Source organism: Schistocerca piceifrons, chromosome 11 (genome assembly GCF_021461385.2).
Source record: "Schistocerca piceifrons isolate TAMUIC-IGC-003096 chromosome 11, iqSchPice1.1, whole genome shotgun sequence".
Lineage (NCBI taxonomy): Eukaryota > Metazoa > Arthropoda > Insecta > Orthoptera > Acrididae > Schistocerca > Schistocerca piceifrons.
This window is the reverse complement of record NC_060148.1, coordinates 143,488,009-143,511,920: the sequence shown is the minus strand read 5'-3', so window position 1 is coordinate 143,511,920 and position 23,912 is coordinate 143,488,009. Positions and strand designations below refer to the sequence as shown.

Sequence of the window (23,912 nt, the reverse complement as noted above, 5' to 3'; positions counted from 1 at the left end):
TCTTTTGTTCTATAGTTGAAAGGGGAAATGGTGCTGCAGTCCTCTACCATAAACGAGTTTTTGAAAGCTAGGTTTAGAATTTCAGCCTTCTGATCATAATCATATCATCATCATCTACCCGTACTGTCAGCAGGAGACTGTACTGAATTATATGTGGCGTTCATAGATTTTATATACGACTAAAATTTTTGTGGTTATTTTTAAAATCTGCAGATAAAATATTGCTTTCAAATTCATTAAAAAGCAGCAGAAAACTGAACTGGTATATAATAAATTAAATATCTTGATAAAAATACTATCAAACAGCTGTGCAAACAACGGAATCTGTGGCAGGATACTAGTAAACCTGAATGTTTTTATTGAACTGTTTCTCCACTAACTACAATGGGACTGAATCCAGTCATTAGACTTTTTAAATTATTAATCACACCAGTATCCACAATATACTCCTTCGTTAAGTACACTCGAGGCTTCTCATTTGGCAGGTATGGCAAAACTGGAAATGAGAATCTGTAGATACGAGTTTCCAAACCTAACCACTTTCTTCTGAAGTACGGTAGAGTGCTGCACACAAACTTGCCCAATTCACTAGTTTTGAAAAATTGCTGGAAAAAGCAAAATGTCTGGCTCGACTGCCACAATAGTGTAAAGAAGCGAGACACTGGATTCGTGTTTAGTTATTTGCACTTGGTTGGTAAACTGACTAAGGGCATTCACAATGAAACGATTTAAGTGCACAGGGATAATGCACTAGAATAAGCTGAAAAAATTGCATACCCTATTTGAAGACTGTACTGAGGATTACCACAAAGGAAACAGTTTCAGAGTTGTCCAACAGGCAAATGACAGCCCGATAAGACAGATGAGGTCTGTTTTAGCACGTGTAGTATATCTGGCACAATTTAGCGGCACGAGATTTGTGGCAAACTTCAATGTCCTAGGAGGAGAGAGCGAGAGCAGTGTTTTCCATTACACGATCAGAATGGACTAATACTGGGATTGTTACGACACAACCCAGACATTCCAGTCTACGAAGGAAAAACAGAACAGAATTTCTCTTCTGGAAAGATATGCCATCTGTCTTTTGCAATGGCCTAGGAGTTTTAATCTGTGTGAAAAAGGGATACTATTACAGCCAACATTACTACAATCTTTTGACAAATTTCTGCCACGAGATGGAACAGAAGATGGCAGGAATAACTGCAGAAAGGGTCAGACTCCCACATGACAATGCAGCACGTGACACCACTTCAGCAACTGTGGCACTCTTCGTTCCTGAAGTGCTAGATGTGTCTTTTCTCATTCACTCAACATTGCACCCAGGGATTTCTTCCCACTTTGAAAACCACAGGAAACACACTGATAATCCGACAGCGATGACTGTGCCACTAAAGTATAGACTTTTTTCAAATCCAGCTTGAAGAGAGAATGGTTTTTTTCAAGAAGCGGCTTAACGGAAGTGCAAAAGCTGAGCTTTCTACTTTTTTATTCCGAGGTACAGACTTTGTAAACAAACTGTGTGTCACTTCACTTCACTGAACCAGCTCTCTTTAGATCAAATTCTGTGAAAAAATTCTACACTACACTAAAACAGGAAGTGGCTTCCAGCTGTGAGTACAGCACACCCTTACCTTGGGCTTGGGAGAGGCCGCATTCTGGCCGCCCTGTGGCTGCGCCGCACCTTCTCCTTCGCTCTGCGATGTGCGCTGGCCGCTACCCCCTGAGCCGCCGCCGCGGGACTGCCGGGTCATGCGCGGTCGGTAGCGCCTGCGTGGGGCGCGTCCCACAGGTTGGCCCTCGCTCTCACTCACGTTCTGCACAAAAACCGGTAACGATTGGCAAAACTGAATGTACGACTTACTATATGGGGTGTTTGACAAGTCCCCCTCTTAATTGGGGAAATACAAGATGTCCATACATTATCTTTTCAGTTTAAGACTATAATAGCTTTTAAACTGTACTAGATATTCACAAATGGTTTTCAACATGTGAATGTAACACAGAGCTTTTTTTACCTTACACTGACAATTATGACAAATTTGAAAACCAGATGAAATATGGACGTCGCAGGAAAAAGGTTAGTGTACGGCCTGGTTCATACAGCCAATATCCGACACTGAAATGCAACCGAACTTTCAGACATGTTATGGGGGAGGGGGGTAAACCACTGTCCCAACCAACTATTGAAGCTCGGCATACATTATTTATGGAAAATGTATAGTGTTCTACATAGAGAGAGTGCAGGTCACCCTTCTGCAAGGAGTCCGACAAAATCTGCACGTACGGCAGCCGAAATTGGAAATGATTATCGACAGTGCACAATGTCTTCCGTACAAACCTCAATGGGATCTGTTTGCAGTGGGTATGCTAGCAAGACTTGTGCAAACAAGGCTGTTTACAAGAGATCTGTTTCTCCGATGAGAGAACATCGGACGTATCCAGCGAAGTGAACTGCCGTAACATTGGTCTGCGAAGTTTACAGCATCCTTGTGTTACACGTGAAATGGAAGAGTGTCCCAAGGTTCACATTTGGTGTAGACTGATGCAAGGTTGCATTACAGGTCCACTATTTCAGTGAGTCAAATCAATGGCGGTGTTTCCCAGGGCATGTTAAGGAGTTTGCTGCACCACAATTTGAACACCTGCAACCTGGTGTCACATTCCACCAGGATGGGACACCACCTCACTGCTTCCTAGAAGTTCGTCACTTTCTATACGAAAGGTTTAGATGTAGGTGGATCGGACAAGATGGTCCAATTCCACAGTCCCCACACCTCACACCACTTTACTTCTTCCTGAAGGGTCTTGTAAAAGCTCTGGTGTACCACACCAAGGTTAAAGAACTACATGACTAAGGCATGCATTTACAATGCATTTTAAGATGTCACTATGGAAAGAAAAATTCAGAGTGGACATTATTCGTTCCACTGTGGGTGTGCACATTGTGTGTATGAATGAGGAAACAAACTTTAGGCGTTACTGATGACATGTTGAAAACTAGTTATATCTAGTATAGCTTTGAGGGTATTAAAGCCTTGCTTTGTAAAGATAATTTATGGATGCCATGTAGTTTACTGGTATCCAGCTTTCGATACCAGAAAGAGAGAGAGAGAGAGAGAGAGAGAGAGAGAGAGAGAGAGAGAGAGAGAGCGCGCTAGCTTTGTCGATACTGATTTTCGCTTTTTGTTCTTTCTTTTTATATCAGTACTGCATTCCTGCAATTGTGAAGCCACTTGTGATGTGATAGGAAACAGTTGAGGAGTAAAAACTGGCACAGTGCAGTAATGTCCATACAAAGCAAACAAGTTCACACTTCGACAAGGACCTACCTTTCAAAGCAACATATTAAATTTAAAGAGGAGCTTGTTTCTGTTTAAGAGTGCCAGATAGGGCCATACAGATGATGTAAGGAAATGCGAGAGATAATGTGCAGCCATGTATCAGTTGAGTGATTAGTCATTGACAAAGTCCACATGTGTAAGCAGATTAGTTTCGAACAGTGCAGTCGAAGTGTGACCACACTGAAAGATTTAAAAGCTGAATAGATTTAGACTGACCTTCAGTTAATTATCTAAAGACATGGGGCAGCAAACTGCACTACTGCATTTTGATGGCACAATTCTCAAATGCTGCGTTTTGCACAAGATTGTAGCTTTTTATGGATCTTCAAGATATTGCAGTTGTGAAGGAGAATCTGGGTTTTTGGTCCAAGGACAATCCCACTACATGTAGAAGTCTGAAAGGATCCCGTTTCTCACTACGATACGGGCCAGGATATCATCATCATAATGCTCGATCATATTTTTAAAGGCGTGTGAATGAAACTAAATGCTAATTAGATGAGGTGAAAGCGGATAAGAAAAATTCCCGGATTTACTGGTTAAAAATTACTTTTCCCCCAGGCACAAGTACATTTTTTCCACGTTAAGAGACACTACATTTCCTCTTCGAGCTGTAAAACTTATCAATCCTTTGAATGGTAAAGGTTGCATACACCAGTGTAGACCTCCCACACATTTTACAAAACTAAACCAAGCAAGCAAAAGAAAGTGCAATTTGGAAAGAGATCTGATGTGTGGCAATTTACACTGCACATTTTTGTATTACGGAAGTGAAATACAAATTCCACGGTAGTTTATGACGTACTGAAACTGAGATCGTGATGCACTTTTGTCAGCTAATCATAGATCCTGTTATGCAATCTCATCAGCCAATGACAGCAGATATTCAGAGCATAGGACATGCTATTTAGTCATCCAACAGCAACATCACTTAAGTGCAAACACGAACAGGAAAGTTAATGGTTTAATTTAATATACATATAGTATATCTACATGAAAGCTAAGCTTTCATGTATTTGTAATACTGGCCATCAAAAAATTTTTTCTTTACTAGGGTGTGGTTAGACAGGACACTAAGAGCACAGCTTAATATTTCTGACAAGCACCTAACGTTTTGTCTATTATCCGGCTGAATAGATGTTCCGTCAAGCACTGACTTCTCCATGGAAAAGCTAATTACATCTATGCAAGAACTAAAATATGAGAAAGTGCAAAACACAATGCACGAGGGTTAGTGTTACTCTGTAACATATATTAAACATACATGTGCTCGTAAAATATTAATCAGTAACAAACAGCTGGTCTTCTATGCCTGAAACTTAAGTGGCTGGTGCTGAAAGTGTTAAGTTTTGGATACAAGTCAAACGCTCAGTGATTCAAGAAATTCTTTGCACATTCTCACACGTCGCGTAAAAGTACATCGAGTATTCTCGAACGACTAATCTCAGTATTTTCCTCAACCAAATAAAAATGTAATCAGTTGTCATATGAAACCCAAAGCAGTTTGCTGTTATGAATATTGAACGGTCTTCATCCTAAAACCTCCGATATTTTACTGTTGCAATGCTTTTGTATGCACTGTTTCTATTGCTGTAAATCGGAAATTTACTTTGCAACTTTTTTTTGTGTTATTCTTCTGTTTAGGTTTTATTGCTGCACTATTATTCTGGAGTGTTTTTTTGCCAGATGAAAAAATTTCATTTTTCCAGGATTCCCCACTTGTCCCAGGGCATATACATCCTGTAATGCCTCGGCTGTAAGACAAGGAATGTCCAGACAAAGCAAAAAAGTTCGCACTTTGACAAGGACCTACCTTGTAAAGCAACATAACAAAGAGGATGGCAATCCAGCACCACTTGCTATTCACGTGCGCGAGTTCTTTTAACAAATTCAAGGCAACTGGATTAAGCTCGGTTCAGCATCTCTGTCCCACTGAAATAACCACCACGAAGTCTGGGGCTTACCACACCAAACAACTCATTCCACAAAATAATGATGTCACATTTGGCTCAATGCTGGCACAAATGAACTGAACAAAAGTGCTGGGGCTTTTCTAAGATTAGCTCAAGATGCTCTACTGTATGTCAATGAGCAAACTGAGGCCCGTAGACGTCTATGTCGTGCAGGCGGGAGAACTTTCAGGTCCACTGGATACATGCTTTTGTTCGCAATCACTACAATATACTTTACACTGGTTTCACTGTTACAGGGACTTCACACATTGCAGAGAAGAAGTTACAATTACAACCTTTACTACTATACGTTTTTACAATTTGCATTTCACCATACACGTTTCAGCAGTATACACACCTGGCCGTCCTGGCTCCTGGGACGCCTCGGAATGCCGCCTCCGCGTCCTCCGCGGAAGTTGCGGCGGAAGAAGCGGCGAGGTGGACCGCCACGGCCCCGGCCACCACCGCGCCCCCCCATGCCGGCGTCCACAGGCTCGTAGTCTCCCTCACGGCCGTCGCCCTGCAGATGTAGAGTACAGTGTTAGGAACACTCACTTGGATACTGGATTTTCTACCAAGAAAAACTATTTCCCATATTTGTTAATGGGCAGGACCGAATTTGTATATACTTGTAACTAAATTTTTGTTGAATTTGCTGATCCACTGGTCCAATTTACATCTAAGGTATGATGTTACTAACCACACACAATGAGAGATTTATATTGCGACAATCTAGTGTGTTTTCAGCACATATTGCCCATTTCAGGTGGTTGTCATTAAGATCAAGCACTTTAAAATGCTGACTGTCAGGCTTGAGAATGAATCCATCAATTCAAATGTCACCAAAATACATATACTACATACAATATCTCTCCACAAGATCAGCCAATAGCACAGCCCAAGGACACAATAGCCACAATTTACAGCACCGTCTTCAATTAAATATGACAGAGCTGTGGCAGAGCAAAATGCTCTGAAATAGGTAGAAAATGTTTACATTGTGAAAATACACAGCCTGTGGCCACTGAAATGTTATGCAGAAGACACACTTAGAATAAATTCATGTGTCATTGGCAGATGTAGATATAATCTCCCTAAACAGGTAGTGTAACTAGTGTTTAAACTGGAAAGTGTGACACACCATAAAACCAAACTAGTTGCGTATGCTGCTTTGGGGTAAGCTAGTGATACATTAGGGACACCCAAATGTAGCAATGTCACCCGCCCCCCCCTCCCCCCAAAAAAGTTCAAACCTGTACCCTCAAGGCAAGCAAGGTGATAGTCTTTTTTGGTGCCTGATACCACCCAATTCCTTGAGCATGTACAAACCATTAACAATGATATGTACTACGAGACAATCCTTAGTCTACTTAAGTACATCAACAGCAAATGGCCTCGGCTACTCACGGAGAGAGTATCTGCTCCATGATAATTTGTGTCTACATGTGCCTGATTTCACACAAAGTGTAATGGTCAAGCTCAAGTGGCAGCAGCTTCAGCATCAATCCTACAGAACAGACAAGTCCATGTGTCTCGTCTGATAAAGATCAGGAATGGAAGCACTTCAACCCTCCTGACAAACTGAAGAGGACAGTGCATGACTGGCTCCTGCCTCAGCCACTGGAACTCTGGGACAGGGAATTCTTAAGCTCTTGAAATAGTGGGATAGCTGTGTTCAGGCCTCTGATGACTCTTGAATAAAAAGTTCAATTATACCCTCAGTGTTTTGTATCTTTTCTTTTGAACACACCTTACTTTGTAACTTTCAATGGATACCCACAATGGTACAAGTCACTGACAAGCCTGACTTAAACATTTGTATTTAAAATCTCTGTTAACCAGTACAGTAGCTGTACATTGTTGGAAAGGCTGTCAAAATGCAGAGGGGCCAGTGAATTAATCCAACTGTAACAGCGTGGAAAACCTGCGGGCCAAGAATCCAGTTCGAGTGCAGCACACAAGTTTAGCTTGTAATCTCTTACATTTACCAGCACAAACAATGTTTACCAGCACAAACAATGTTTACCAGCACAAACAATGTTTACCAGCACAAACAATGTTTACCAGCACAAACAATGTTTACCAGCACAAACAATGTTTACCAGCACAAACAATGTTTACCAGCACAAACAATGTTTACCAGCACAAACAATGTTTACCAGCACAAACAATGTTTACCAGCACAAACAATGTTTACCAGCACAAACAATGTTTACCAGCACAAACAATGTTTACCAGCACTGTAAAAATACGAGGTCAGTTCAAAAAATTCTGGGACATTCATAATGTCGCGCCTGTGGTGTATTTGGGTGAAATGCAGCTGGCATTCCTGCACACGCCTGAGTTTAATGTGTAATTTTTGGAAGATTCGTTACTGTATGTCAGTTATTGCTCAGTGCTGTACCAAGTGGAATGTTATCACACAGTTTGCATATTTCAAGATGAAAGAATTAGAGGACCAATGCATCTGCATTAAATTTCGTGTCAGACTTCAGGAAAACTTACAGCGACACACAAAGACACAGAAAGCCTACAGTGAGGAGTTAAGCCAGACTCGGCGTTACGAATGGTTCACAGTTTTTTTTTCCCCTTCTTCCAAGAAAAGCTCCTCAGGTCAGGTCCAATGTCAAAGCCGTTCTGATAGTTTTCTTTGAACGATTAGTTCATCATGAATTCACGACACGGGGACAAACTGTTAATCCATGGTACTACTGGAATGTGTTTGAACACCTGGGAGTAAATGTGCAAAAGAAATAGCCTGGAATGTGGTGAGACAATTCACGGCGCTTGCAACACATATCACGCCCACACAATCAACCCCGTTGGTGAGTAACTATTTCACAAAAAAAACACTGCGCTGCCTCATCCTCCGTACCCTCCAGACCTGGCCCCTGTGGAATTTATGTTTCTGAAGTTGAAGACCCCACTGTAAGGATATATTTGCAACAACTGACGATCCAGCAAGAGACGCAGCAAGAGACGCACCGTGACTACTTCCAGAAGTGGAAATGACACTGGGAGCAGTGTATCAATTATGAAGGAGATTATTTCGAAGGAGACCGTGCACAGTAAGTGAAACGTAGGTGTAGAAAAATTTTGTGGACAAGGTTCTGGAAATTTTTAGAATAGAACTCTCTATGAGGTTGCTAGGTAATAGCAGTCACGTAAGATTAGACCCGACCAAATGAAGCTCTATAGTGAACTGATATCACAAGCAGAAATAGGTTTAAATTCATAAAACCTGAGGGGGGGGGCGGGGGGGAGGGGGGGGGGGGGGGGACACCAAAATAGTGGTGCACACGCAACCCTAACAACTGATGTCCAGTAATATTATAAAGCAGTATGACACTATCTTCAACCAGATACATGTTCATTTTCATAATTTTAATTTCTTCAGTCTTTGCAATTTCAATACTATGGATAATTTTTTTTAGGGAATTTTCCTTAATTCTAACTGCCTAAAAATAATGACAACCTATAATATGCTATACAGGCACTGATTTTTCACATCACGCAAAAATCTTACAATTTACTTACAAAAAGGTGTGTGGAAACTATTTACTGTAAGATTAACAGATCCTAAAAGTTTTGGTCAGTATAGTAAGTGAAGAAACAAGTGCACTGCACATGATCAATTAAACATGGACATGGAAATTGTGGTTATAATTATGTCTGTTAAAAATGTCGAGCAATACATGTAATTTCAAGAAATAGATTTGATATCAGTAATGTAAAATTATCAACATAAAAGAACAAAAATGTTTGCACCATAAAAAGGTATAAATGTAATTGTGGCTGAGTATACATTTGTCTCCTCCAGTTTTGGTCAGTTTCAGCACAGCACTGTACCACAGTGCAAGTTTTGAAGAATGTATCTGATACTTTTTCACCTGTACTATAAACAGAAAATTATAAGCAGATACATTTTAATTAAGATTTACAGAATTGGGACCCATTAATCTACTGCAGAAAACAGGTAATTAATCAAATCTTCATTCTAACACTCCTAATTCAAGTAATATGGAATCGCCAACACTACAATATTTGCTGCAAAAATCAGCTTGTTGACAAAATTAATTTCCTGTACCATGTGTGAGATTAGTGATTTGCTAGAATTACATCCACTTCACAGTGAGACTTGCACTTACAGCTCCATCTTGAGCCTGTCCATCACGTGGCAGTGGTCGCCTCGGTCTGTTGTTGTAGTAGTTGGGCTGGAAACGTCGCCTCGGTCTGTAGCGCCTCGGACCTCCGTCCTGGCCCGTAGCGTATGGGGCATCTGCCAAAAAATAAATGTACTGTTAGTATAGTATTTGACAGGACAGACACATCTATCTCCCACACGGCTGTACGGTCGAGCTGAGAAACTGTATTAACCGTCAGGTCTGATAACAGATTTTGACATGTCTCAGGTATGTTGTAGAGGGACCTGTATTGAGTAACTGGCTGGCAGCTTTTCATGTGACAGCCCCTATTTCCTGAGAAGTTTTAGTTTTATGCGTATCTCCTATACCCGTAACATTAGTCCACTGTCAACCCGACTGAGCGTAGAACTGTGTAGCATGGCATGACAACTGATTAGCAGCTACCATGTTGGTGGTACTGGTTCAAACCCTGCCTGTATACTTTTCTTCACATCGATTTGTGGAGGGGGAAGGCTGATCAGATGGTTGTAGTCCACTTTGCCAAGCCTCTGACTATTTTTAAAAGCAAGTTAAAATTTTCATGAAAATTTTTTAAGCATTCCAGACTTGATAAAAATACGTTCTTTAATTCTGCATAAATTCAGTGCACCTGTCTTCACAGAAACATTCCATAGCTATTCATTTGCTTCAAAGAATGAATATATTTTTTAATAAATGAGGTGTTTTGCAGGAGCACTTCTGAAAAATCTGCATGCCAGTAAGGCAGTAGCTTGCATTAGATGTGCACGGTGTTCAACAAAAGGGTTTTCAGTTGCCTCTTCAGCAAATACCATCCAGAAACAGAACACACATTTCAAGGAAGTTTGCTTTATTTATTAAATTACTACAGTGAAAATTACCTTTTAAATAAATTTGCACAAGATACCATATGTCAAAATCAAAGCTATCAAAACTATTAGCAAGGTAGGCACGGACCACTAAGATGCTGCAATACTAACTTCATCAAAATGTTACTAACGTTATGGGTGTAAGAGATACGGATAAAACTCATCTATTTTTAGGAAATTAGGACACAAGAGAAACTCTAGGCAGGTACTCTTGGCAAGTCCCTCCTACACCATACCTAGAATTCATCAAAATCCATGATTAACATGTCTGACAGTCCCCTCTTTAGTATTTTAATGATGAACTAGGTGAGCCACTAATCTACCCGAGGGAAGAACCACCGACTGTCACAGAGTGCACTAGGCCGAGTCTTCTGACAGTTTTACCCAATTCGGCATTCTTACAACTGATACTATGTTCTGTTAAGTGAAGTCACGTTACAGACACACTACTATGTTCATCATAAAAATAAACCTGATGGGAACCAAAACAAATGTAACTGGTCAGAAGCCATAGCAGATGGAAACAGGGGTTACACTGAAGTAGACCCCACCAATTTGTTACATACCTAATTACTAAGTTACATTAAATGAAACTAGAATATTCTCACATATTAACACCCATCAACATTTTTCTTAATCACACTTTAGCTATGTAGTTTTCATTTCAAGAATTGTTTAGTGTCACAATCTGTGTACTATTGTGCTCCGATTCCCATGTTAATACGCAGTATGAAAATGGCCGAGGCTGCTTCCTGCTACATAGCGAAAACACGCATGTTGAACACGGTTAAAAAGTGCCGAGAAATAGGTTGTTCTTAATGTTTTTCATGAATTTCTAGAAAAATCTGGCTTTTAAGTTTCCCGAGAGACTGAATTTGATACAGCTTAGATCTAAATGCATGCCGGATGTACAGTGGAAAAAAGATCAGTAATCTGGTGCAATTCATGGATCACTGGTTCAAGTATTCTGTCATCCCTTTTTTCATTGAATTTGAAATACCTACATCTTTCTTCTTGAAGTCTCAGGGTATTTCGCCTGTCTCATACATCGTGCTCACCAGATCGTAGAGTTTTGTAATGACTGACTCTCCCGAGGCCATCAGTAGTTCTAATGGAATGTTGTCTACTCCCGGGGCCTTGTTTCGACTCAGGCCTTTCAGTGCTATCTTGGGTAACAGAAGAAATATTGAATTTAATTGATGAAAGGAGAAAATATAAAAATGCAGTAAATGAAGCAGGCAAAAAGGAATACAAACGTCTCAAAAATGATATCGACAGTAAGTGCAAAATGGCTAAGCAGGGATGGCTAGAGGACAAATGTAAGGATGTAGAGGCTTGTCTCACTAGGGGTAAGATAGATATTGCCAACAGGAAAATTAAAGAGACCTTTGGAGAGAAGAGGACCACTTGTATGAATATCAAGAGCTCAGATGGCAATCCAGTTCTAAGCAAAGAAGGGAAGGCAGAAACGTGGAAGGAGTATATAGAGAGTTTATACAAGGGTGATGTACTTGAGGACAATATTACGGAAATGGAAGAGGATGTAGATGAAGACGAAATGGGAGATAAGATACTGCGTGAAGAGTTTGACAGAGCACTGAAAGACCTGAGTCGAAACAAGGCCCCGGGAGTAGACAACATTCCATTAGAACTACCGATGGCCTCGGGAGAGCCAGTCATGACAAAACTCTATTATCTGGTGAGCACGATGTATGAGACAGGCGAAATACCCTCAGACTTCAAGAAGAATATAATAATTCCAATCCCAAAGAAAGCAGGTGTTGACAGATGTGAAAATTACCGAACTATCAGTTTAATAAGTCACAGCTGCAAAATACTAAAGCGAATTCTTTAATAGACGAATGGAAAAACTGGTAGAAGCAGACCTCAGGGAAGATCAGTTTGGATTCCGTAGAAATGTTGGAACACGTGAGACAATACTGACCTTACGACTTATCTTAGAAGAAAGATTAAGAAAAGGCAAAACCTACGTTTCTAGCATTTGTAGACTTAGAGAAAGCTTTCGACAATGTTAACTGGAATACTCTCTTTCAAATTCTGAAGGTGGCAGGGGTAAAATACAGGGAGCGAAAGGCTATTTATAACTTGTACAGAAACCAGATGGCAGTTATAAGAGTCGAGGGGCATGAAAGGGAAGCAGTGGTTGGGAAAGGAGTGAGACACGGTTGTAGCCTTTCCCTGATGTTATTCAGTCTGTATATTGGGCAAGCAGTAAAGGAAACAAAAGAAAAATTCGGAGTAGGTATTAAAATTCATGGAGAAGAAGTAAAAACTTTGAGGTTCGCCGATGACATTGTAATTCTGTCAGACAGCAAAGGACTTGGAAGAGCAGTTGAACGGAATGGATAGTGTCTTGAAAGGAGGATATAAGATGAACATCAACAAAAGCAAAACGAGGATAATGGAATGTAGTCAAATTAAGTCGGGTGATGCTGAGGGAATTAGATTAGGAAATGAGACACTTAAAGTAGTAAAGGAGTTTTGCTATTTGGGGGGCAAAATTACTGATGATGGTCGAAGCAGAGAGGATATAAAATGTAGACTGGCAATGGCAAGGAAAGCGTTTCTCAAGAAGAGAAACTTGTTAACATCGCGTATAGATTTAAGTGTCAGGAAGTCGTTTCTAAAAGTATTTGTTGGGTTGGTTGGTTGTTTGAGGTTAAAGGGACCAAACAGCAAGGTCATCAGTCCCTTGTTTCAAATAGACTCCATTCTGCTAACGGGACATCTCAGTATAGTCAGAAAAATAAAACGGATAAAGGGGAAACGTAAAAGGGCAGTCACGTTGTCATTAGTAAAAACAAATGAGGGAAATTGGCAAGAGAACGAACCCAACACTATGCTGAAACAGCATAGGCAAGACCACCTGTGACTTAAAAGGTACAACTGCTATAATGCAGAAAGTACGTATGGGAATAAAAAAAACTAACCAAGCCTTAAAAAGAAGGGGTAAAAACAGAGTAAAAGGGAAAGAAAAGAGGATTCCGGTCAGGGAGGTGAATCGGGAATCTCTGAACTCTGCCTACAGTGGGAGACACCCAAACACTCACCGCCCTGCCCCAACACCAGAGGGAGATTAAAAACTTTAAAACTGAGAATAAAAACCACTCTCCCGGAGGAAACCTAGAACCAGAGAGACCATCCGGGAATCGTCAGCCAACATCAAAGGTAAAGTGTGGGGGAGTCTGTACTTAGCACGCAGAGCCAAAAGAAGGGGGCATTCAACCAAAATGTGGGCCACTGACTGGAAGGCTCCACAACCACATAGCGGGGGTGGCTCATCACGCAAAAGGAAACCATGGGTCAGCCTGGTATGGCCAATGCGCAGACGACACAGTGTGGTCGAGTCCTTGCGGGAGACGCTAAAGGAAGAACGCCATGGGCCTGTATTCACCTTAATGGCACGAAGTTTATTAGACAGTGGAGTAGCCTCCCAAGAATTGGCCCATGACTGTGCAAAGTGGGATTTGATGTGAAGCCGTAAATCCGCTGCAGGAGGGGTTACAGAAAACGGGGGGTAAGTAACTGCTCCCCCAGCCAAACGATCAGCGAGCTCATTACCCGGGATACCCACATGGCCCGGGACCCATACGAAGTCAATGGAACAAGCAGCACGGTGAAGATCAGCGAGATGGTCATGGATGGCAGAGACCAAGGGATGGCGCGAAAAACACCGGTCAATAGCAAGAAGGCCACTCATCGAGTCCGTACATAACAAAACGCGGTTGTGTTGGGATTGTTTAATAAAGGTAAGGGCCCGGGAAATTGCCATCAATTCCGCAGTAAACACCCCACATGAGGGTGGCAGTAGATGATTTTCCGTTCCAACAAAGGACGTGAAGGCATACCCAACATGATCAGCAGATTTAGAGCCATCAGTGTAAAAAACAACAGCATCCCGAAACTCCCATAAAATTTGGCGGAAAAAGGAACGGAACACCACCGGGGGGATGGAATCTTTCGGACCGCGGCGGAGATCCATCCGAATTCGAGGCCGAGGAACTAACCAAGGAGGGGTGGAGGGGAGGGAGCGAGGAAGACAGGACAAAGAAGGAAGCCGAAAATCACGGGTAAGAGACGCAAGGCGCAGCCCAACCGGTAAACCCGCCCGAGGGCGGGAGTCAGGCGGGCGACGTCCATGGTCTGGGAATAGGATAGAATAGGAAGGATGAGTGGGAGAAGAACGGATAGTGAGGGCATAAGACACCCGAAGCTGGGACCGCCGAACAGAAAGGGGGGGGGGGGGGGGGGATCCCAGCTTCAACCAGGAGACTATCAACAGGGCTAGTAGGGAAGGCACCGGTGGCCAAACGGATACCACGATGGTGGACTGGATCCAGCACGTGCAGCATGGAAGGAGCAGCTGAACCATAAACTTGACAACCATAGTCCAAACGTGACAGAACTAGAGCACGATAAAGACGGAGGAGGAGGAGGGAACGGTCCGCACCCCAAGAGGAGTGGGCAAGGAAGCGAAGGACATTGAGTTTACGGAAACATCCTACCTTCAGGAGTCTGATATGGGGCAGCCAAGTGAGCTTGTTGTCGAAAAGAAGACCCAGGAAACAAAACTGTGGAACCACAGGCAATCTTTGTGCAGCGAGATAGAGCTCTGGATCAGGGTGGACTGTAGTACGGCGACAGAAGTGGACCACCCGCGATTTTAAAGGAGAGAATTGAAACCCGTGTGAGAGGGTCCATGCAGAGGCACGCCGTATAGCCACCTGGAGCTGCCGTTCTGCAGATGGCATCGAGGAGGAACTAACCCAAATGCAGAAATCATCCACATACAGGGCAGGGGCGACCAAGGGACCGACAGAGGCCACAAGTCCATCGATAGCAATGAGGAAAAGAAGGACACTCAAGACAGAACCCTGTGGGATGCCCGTCTCCTGGGTCCGTGGAGAACTAAAAGCAGTACCAACTCGAACTCTGAATGACCGATGGATCAGGAACTGGCGGATAAAAATCGGGAGTGGGCCCCGAAGACCCCACTGATGAAGGGTTAGTAAGATGTGATGGCGCCAGGCCGTGTCATAGGCCTTGCGAAGGTCAAAAAACACTGCAACCAAATGGCGGCGCTGGGAAAAAGCCTGCCAAACTGCGGATTCCAAGCGAAGCAAATGATCGATTGGAGATCGTCCCTCTCGAAAGCCACACTGGTAAGGGGACAATAGATCCCGAGATTCGAGGACCCAAGTGAGCCGACGGGCTACCAGCCGTTCAAGTAACTTACAACCAACATTGGTCAAACTAATTGGCCGATAGCTGTCAACAGATAGGGGGGTTCTGACCAGGCTTAAGGACAGGAACCACAATGCTATCCCTCCACTGAGAAGGGAATTCACCCTGGAGCCAGATACGGTTAAACACCCGAAGAAGATGGTGCCGTTGTGGAGCACTGAGATGGTGAAGCAGCTGGTTATGAATGGAATCTGGGCCAGGAGCCGTATCATGAGAAGCAGATAGAGCAGAAAGAAATTCCCATTCAGTGAAAGGTTCGTTGTAAGATTCTGACTCACAAGTGGTGAAACATAAGGTGACAGCTTCAGCCTGCTGTTTTTGATGAAGGAAAGCAGCTGGATAGGAGGCCGACGCTGATGCCACTGCAAAATGGGTCGCAAGATGTTCTGCAAGAACTAATGGGTCCGTACAAATGCCATCTGGGAGGTGAAGGCCTGGGAGGGTGGACTGCCGATGGCAACCTTGGAGAGAGCGAAGTGTAGCCCATACCCGTGACAGAGGGACAGTGGAACCAAGGGAAGAAACGAATCGTTCCCAACATATCCGCTTGCTCTGTTTGATTAAATAACGGGCTTTAGCGCGAAGGCGCTTAAAGGTAGAAAGGCTGGCTACAGATGGGTGCCTCTTGAAGTGTTGCAAAGCTCGACGGCGATCACGGATGGCAATGGCAATGGCCGTACTCCACCACGGGACTTGCCGACGACGAAATTGTCCAGATGAGCGCGGGACAGCAAGGTTAGCAGCGCGAACAATCGCGTCAGACACGTCACGTAGGACGTCATCAATACAACCCGACAAAGAGGGAGAAAACTCGACCTGTGCAGTATATAGAGGCCAATCGGCACGGTGGAAAGACCAACGAGGTAACCTCTCCATCGGGGAGCGGGAAGGGAGCGTGATAATCAACGGGAAATGGTCACTATCACAAAGGTCGTCGTGTGGCGACCAGTGTAATGAAGGGAGGAGAGAGGGAGAAGAAAGAGAAAGATCAATGGCAGAAAAGGTACCATGACCAGCACTGAAATGAGTAGGGGAGCCATCATTAAGAAGGCACAGGTCGTGGTCTGCAATAAATTGGTCGATAAGAAGACCTCGTCTAGATGGAAAGGCACTGCCCCACAAAGGATGATGAGCATTAAAATCCCCAAGGAGGAGGAAGGGAGGAGGAAGTTGCTGAAGAAGGGTGGTTAAGGCAGCAGGTGTAAGAGTCCTGTCAGGAGGGAGATAAAGATTGCATACTGTGACTGCAGAGTCTAAGTGGACCCTAACAGCAACTGCTTCCAATGTAGTTTGGAGAGGAATCCACGTGCTAGCAATGTCTGTACGGACCAACGTACAAACGCCACCAGAAGCCCGCAAGGGTCCGACCCGATTTCGACAGAAAACACGGAACCCACGGAGGGTCGGTGAGTGAGCATCAGTAAAATGAGATTCCTGGAGAACCACACAAGCTGCTGAGTAGGACGAAAGAAGGGATTTCAATTCCGGAAGGTGACGATAGTAGCCATTACAATTCCATTGGAGAACCACAGAACGATGGTTTAAATGAGGGCTGAACACGCTAAATCCAGTCATACCGCCGGGTCCCCACCCGTCACCGACAAGGAGGGGGCGACATCCATAAACGACAGGTCAGAATCCGGTTGTGAAGTCGGGGAAGGGACCTCCGGTGACACCAGAGGCTCTTTGTCCCGGGACTTATGTTTCTTCTTCTTTTCAGGCTGAGATCAAGGAGGGCTGTGTGGCATAAAGGAGCCAGCTGCAGCAAGATCAGGAACAGAAAGAGACCGGGCGACCTGGGGGCCGATAGACCGCGGCTCTCGCGGTCGCCGCGCTGCAGCAGACCTTTGACCTGGAAGGAGCCGGGAAGGGGCATCCTGGGAGAGGCGCCCTTGACCGGCAGACGCCGAAGGAGTGGGACACTTCTCCGGCTGGGGAGGGGGAGCGGCGCCCAGAGGAGAAGGTGTGGGAGCCGCAGGGGAGGGGGGAAGGAGAGGGGTCTGGGACGGGGGTAAGGAAGGGGGAGGAAGGGATGAAGATGTAACCAAGGCGTAACTAGATGTCATGGACACAGGGTGCAATCGTGCATATTTCTTACGGGCCTCTGTGTAGCTTAAACGATCAAGGGACTTATACTCCTGTATCTTTTTTTCTTTCTTATAGACTGGGCAATCTGCTGAACGTGGAGAATGACTACCATGACAATTTACACATACAGGAGGGGGAACACAGGGACTCCCCTCATGGAGTGGACGTCCACAGTCACCACAGAGAGGGTCCTGGGTACAGCGAGAAGACATGTGGCCAAAACGCAAGCACTTAAAACACCGCATAGGAGGTGGGATGTACGGCTTCACATCACAGCGATAGATCATAATCTTAACTTTCTCAGGAAGGGTATCCCCTTCAAAGGCCAGGATAAAGGCACCAGTATCAATACGATTATCTTTAGGACCCTTCTGAACACGCCGAACAAAGTGAACACCCCGCCGTCCGAGATTGTCCCGAAGTTCCTCATCAGTTTGAAGGATGAGGTCTCTGTGAAAAATCACACCTTGTACCATATTTAGAGACTGGTGAGGGGTAATGGACATGGGAATTGTGCCAAGATGGGTACAGGCACGAAGGGCCGCAGATTGGGCAGCCGAAGCAGTTTTTATCAGTAACGAACCCGACCGCATCTTGCTCAGGGAGTCCACTTCGCCGAACTTGTCTTCAATGTGCTCCACAAAGAATAAAGGTTTGACACTGGTGAAAGTATCTCCATCAGTCCTGGTGCAAACTAGATAACGGGGGAAAGGTTTTGCCCCTAGACGACGGGCCTGACCCTCCTCCCAGGGGGTAGCCACGGAAGGGAAGGCCGAAGGGGCAAGAGAAGCAGCACTTGAGGAATCAGTACCACGCAGAGAGACGGCCGCAGAAGAGCGGCCAGAGGTTTGGACCCTTATGCGTTTCATCTGCATAGCGTCCGCCCTGATACCACCCACTCCGATCAGGGGCTCTCCTCACGGGCGCCACCCAGCCACAGCAAGGGCCGTCTGGCACGGCGGCCATTGCCGGGAGTTCCAATGCTCCAGGATGACGAGCAACCACTCCAAGGCATGCATGAGGAGGTCACAGCTCAAGTATCAGAAGTGTGATCCCTGTGTGTTCAGGGGGCTCAACCAAACGGGTACATAGCGACCCCACCACACGGGCTGGCTACCGTGCTGGCTATGCACCCTAGCATCAGACAACGACGTAGAAGAAAAGGTGGAATATACTAGGAGGGTACACGTCGGAGACACTAGGTAAGGTGCTCTTCCCCAAATGGCTCACACTACGGAAGAGAAATTTTGGAATGGAGGTCAAACCCCAGAGGGGGACCAAGGAATGCCAAAAGGAGGAGATGATTACGCAACAAAGCCAGAGTGTAAAACCAACAGAACCAGGAGGATAGCGGGGGCCAACATAAGCAAGAACACCAATAGAGGGAGAGGAGAGGGCGAGGGGAAAGGGGTATGGAGGGGAAAGGAGGGGAAGGGAAAGGAAATGCAGCCCGGGAGAGAAAGAAGGCTGCAATGGCTCGGGGCCCCGTGCTCGCCACCCACATATCCACGAAAGAGTTGTGGACCCCCTGGGGGGAAAAGTATTTGTATGGAGTGTAGCCATGTATGGAAGTGAAACATGGACGATAACTAGTTTCGACAAGAAGAGAATAGAAGCTTTCGAAATGTGGTGCTACAGAAGAATGCTGAAGATAAGGTGGGTAGATCACGTAACTAATGAGGAGGTATTGAGCAGGATTGGGGAGAAGAGGAGTTTGTGGCACAACTTGACTAGAAGAAGGGATCGGTTGGTAGGACGTGTTGAGGCATCGAGGGATCACAAATTTAGCATTGGAGGGCACCGTGGAGGGTAAAAATCGTACAGGGAGACCAAGAGATGAATACACTAAGCAGATTCAGAAGGATGTAGGTTGCAGGTTGCAGTAGGTACTGGGAGATGATGAAGCTTGCACAGGATAGAGTAGCATGGAGAGTTGCATCAAACCAGTCTCACGACTGAAGACCACAACAACAACAACAACAACAACAACAACAACAACAACAACAACTTTTAATTGTGAAACTGATTATTTTTAATGAATAATACATGTTTTCTAATTATATACTGCATGCAAAATTCCTGTTTTTATTTCAAATATAAATTCTTAGTTATTGATATTTTATGAAAGACTTAAGGGTTGCTTACTTTAAGAGAACAACTATTTAATTTCTTACGACACAAATTACAAACCAAATACTCTGCTTTGAATATGTCCATTGTTTCATACCACAGATGTAGTCTCATTCGAACCAGAGTGGTAAGTGTTTTTTTACACACACACACACACACACACACACACACACACACACACACACACCACTGCCGAACACTGGCAGGATAAACAGCACATCAAAAGAAAAGGAGAAAATGTGGCGCCTACATGGCTTTGTGGATTCTGTTGTTGATTGACTCATTATCAATGTAGCAGATGACAGTTCCAGAACAAATATGCTTCTGGGATTAGGATAAGGAAGGAGCCAAGAGTACCAGATGAATGACTAATTAGTGACTTCAGTATTTAACAATACATCCCTACAGTATGCTTTTGCAAGACACATAGCTCCCTCAGAAAAATTACTCTGTGTTTAAGCTATGATATTTCCACCACTTGTTTGTAATCTGAATACCATTTTAGGTGAGAAAGTACTTCACACTTTCCCATCTGGTCGCCTAAAAGGTGTACAGCAGTGCTGGAGTTTTGCCAAACATTACTTCATTCTCTTAAAAATTAAATGACATTCAAAGCTCGTCTACTTCTGAACTACAACTGCTGAAGTCACTGCAGGTTAGATGGATTGGCTGGCTGGCCAGTGCTGTCCACACTAAATGCACCGGTAAAGCAGTTGTCCCGCATTATTTATCAGTCCATGTGCATGTAACAGCATAAAACTTAACTGTATGATCTTACTTGACTGTAGCAGACACACTTTAGCTTCCACTCCACATGAAAGATTCAAACAAATAAGCTTATTTTTATGATGAACACAACGTAGCAACAGTACAAGTTTTAACTTGTATTAAAGATTCAAATCTTAAATTAACCACGAGAAACATCACTTTCAACTTGCAGCTGTAAAACTTTTTATTCTGCAACTGCAGGTTCAGCATTGCACTACTGTCAAGAAGCAACAACCATATAATGCAATGGATGCAGAAAGTAATAGGGATTATACAATAATATTAACAAATTCTGCACTATTATTATTATTATTATTATTATTATTATTATTATTATTATTATTTCTTTCTTTACTTTCTCAGACGTTAAGTCTGGTTAAAAATGGAAAGTGACACGGACCTTGATCAAGCGTCACTTCCTTTTAACTGTATGGTATATGTTATATTGCATTTAGGAACTTTCGGGTAATTGAACATGTATCAATAAGTACAGATTTCTGTAGTTGTATATGTAAGTTTGGATGTAGCTGTATTGCATTGATGTACTGGTGGATATTGTGTGGTACGACTCCTGTAGTTGATAGTATAATTGGTATAATGTCAACTTTATCCTGATGCCACATGTCTGACTTCCTCAGCCAGTTGGATGTATTTTTCAATTTTTTCTCCTGTTTTCTTTTGTATATTTGTTGTATTGGGTATGGATATTTCGATTAGTTGTGTTAATTTCTTCTTTTTATTGGTGAGTATGATGTCAGGTTTGTTATGTGGTGGTGTTTTATCTGTTATAATGGTTCTGTTCCAGTATAATTTGTATTCATCATTCTCCAGTACATTTTGTGGTGCATACTTGTATGTGGGAACGTGTTGTTTTATTAGTTTGTTTTATGGCGAGTTGTTGATGTATTATTTTTGCTACATTGTCATGTCTTCTGGGGTATTCTGTATTTGCTAGTATTGTACATCCACTTGTGATGTGATCTACTGTTTCTATTTGTTGTTTGCAAAGTCTGCATTTATCTGTTGTGGTAGTGGGATCTTTAATAATATGCTTGCTGTAATATCTGGTGTTTATTGTTTGATCCTGTATTGCAATCATGAATCCTTCCGTCTCTCTGTATATATTGTCTTTTCTTAGCCATGTGTTTGATGTGTCTTGGTCGATGTGTGGCTGTGTTAGATGATATGGGTGCTTGCCATGCAGTGTTTTCTTTTTCCAATTTACTTTCTTCGTATCTGTTGATGTTATGTGATCTAAAGGGTTGTAGAAGTGATTATGAAATTGCAGTGGTGTAGCCGATGTATTTATACGAGTGATTGCTTTGTGTATTTTGCTAGTTTCTGCTCGTTCTAGAAAGAATTTTCTTAAATTGTCTACCTGTCCATAATGTAGGTTTTTTATATCTATAAATCCCCTTCCACCTTCCTTTCTGCTTAATGTGAATCTTTCTGTTGCTGAATGCATGTGATGTATTCTATATTTGTGGCATTGTGAGCGTGTATGTGTATTGAGTGCTTCTAGGTCTGTGTTACTCCATTTCACTACTCCAAATGAGTAGGTCAATATTGGTATAGCATAAGTACTTATAGCTTTTGTCTTGTTTCTTGCTGTCAATTCTGTTTTCAGTATTTTTATTAGTCTTTGTCTATATTTTTCTTTTAGTTCTTCTTTAATATTTGTATTATCTATTCCTATTTTTTGTCTGTATCCTAGATATTTACAGGCATCTGTTTTTTCCATCGCTTCTATGGAGTCACTGTGGTTATTCAATATGTAATCTTGTTTAGTGTGTTTTCCCTTGACTATGCTATTTTTCTTACATTTGTCTGTTCCAAAAGCCATATTTATATCATTGCTGAATACTTCTGTTCTCTTTTTAATTGGTTGAGTTGTTGATTTGTTGCTGCCAGTAGTTTTAGATCATCCATGAATAGCAAATGTGTGATTTTGTGTTGGTGTCTTCCAGTAATATTATATCCGTAATTTGTATTATTTAGCATGTTGGATAGTGGGTTCATTGCAAGGCAGGACCAGAAAGGACTTAATGAGTCTCCTTGGTATATTCCACACTTAATCTGTATTGGCTGTGATGTAATATTATTTGAATTTGTTTGGATATTAAGTGTGGTTTTCCAATTTTTCATTACTATGTTTAGGAACTGCATCAATTTAGGATCTACTTTGTATATTTCCAATATTTGTAGTAACCATGAGTGGGATACGCTATAAAAAGCTGTTTGATAATCAATGTGTGCGTAGTGTAGCGACCTTTGTTTAGTTTTAGCTTGATATGTCACCTCTGCATCTATTATCAGTTGCTCTTTACATCCTCGTGCTCCTTTGCAGCAGCCTTTTTGTTCTTCATTTATAATTTTGTTCTGTGTTGTATATGTCATTAATTTCTGTGTAATGACTGAAGTTAATATTTTGTAGATTGTTGGTAGGCATGTTATGGGGCGATATTTAGCTGGGTTTGCTGTGTCTGCTTGATCTTTAGGTTTCAGATAAGTTATTCCATGTGTAAGTGTATCAGGGAATGTGTATAGGTCTGCAATGTAACTGTTAAATAATTTAGTTAGATGTGAATGTGTTGAGGTGAACTTCTTTAGCCAGAAATTTGCTGTTTTATCATTTACAGGGGCTTTCCAACAGTGCATAGAATTAATTGCTCGGGTGACTTCATGTTGCAAAATTATCACTTCAGACATTTGAGGTATCATCTTTTATGTGTCTGTTTCTGCTTGTATCCACTGTGCATTCCTGTTATGTTGTACCGGGTTTGACCATATGTTGCTCCAGAAGTGTTCCATGTCTTATGTTTGGTGGATTGTCTATTTTAATGTGTGTGTTATCTATTGTTTGGTAAAATCTCTTTTGGTTTGTGTTGAATGTTTGGTTTTGTTTCCTTCTATTTTCACTTTTTTTGTACCTTCTAAGTCGTTTGGCCAATGCTTGTAATTTCTGCTTCTTTTCATCTAATTGCTCTATTGCTTCTTGTTGTGAGATTTTACCTAACCTTTTTCGTTTTTTGTCTGATATTTCATTTCTTATAAATTGTGTTAGCTGTCCGATGTCTTTTCTCAGTTTTTCTATTCTGATCTGTAGCCTGTGTTGCCATGCTGGTTTTGTGGGTTTCTTCTGTGTATTGGTTGGTTCTGATCTCTGCCTAGTGTGTATATTTAGTGTAGTTAGTGCTCCTATATAAACCAGTAGTTGTAACTCTTCCATAGTTGTTTTTTCATTTATTTTGTTGTGTATGATTGTGTTGATAGTTTTTATTGTTGTTTCAACTTGTGGGTTATTTGGCGGTCTATGCAAGAATGGTCTAATATCTG

General features: G+C 42.6%; 1 protein-coding gene across 2 annotated transcripts in view; it reads right to left on the bottom strand.

The window, feature by feature from the left end:
* LOC124720412 (Y-box factor homolog) overlaps nucleotides 1–23,912 on the bottom strand; it is a 138,809-nt gene that overhangs the window by 16,583 nt on the left and 98,314 nt on the right. For both annotated transcript variants that reach the window (XM_047245761.1, XM_047245762.1), the window contains exons 5-7: nucleotides 9,442–9,572; nucleotides 5,652–5,813; nucleotides 1,632–1,814 (exon numbers count right to left, since the gene is read on the bottom strand). In XM_047245761.1, coding sequence (XP_047101717.1) covers nucleotides 1,632–1,814; nucleotides 5,652–5,813; nucleotides 9,442–9,572 — 476 coding nt within the window. The remainder of the gene's footprint in view (nucleotides 1–1,631; nucleotides 1,815–5,651; nucleotides 5,814–9,441; nucleotides 9,573–23,912) is intronic.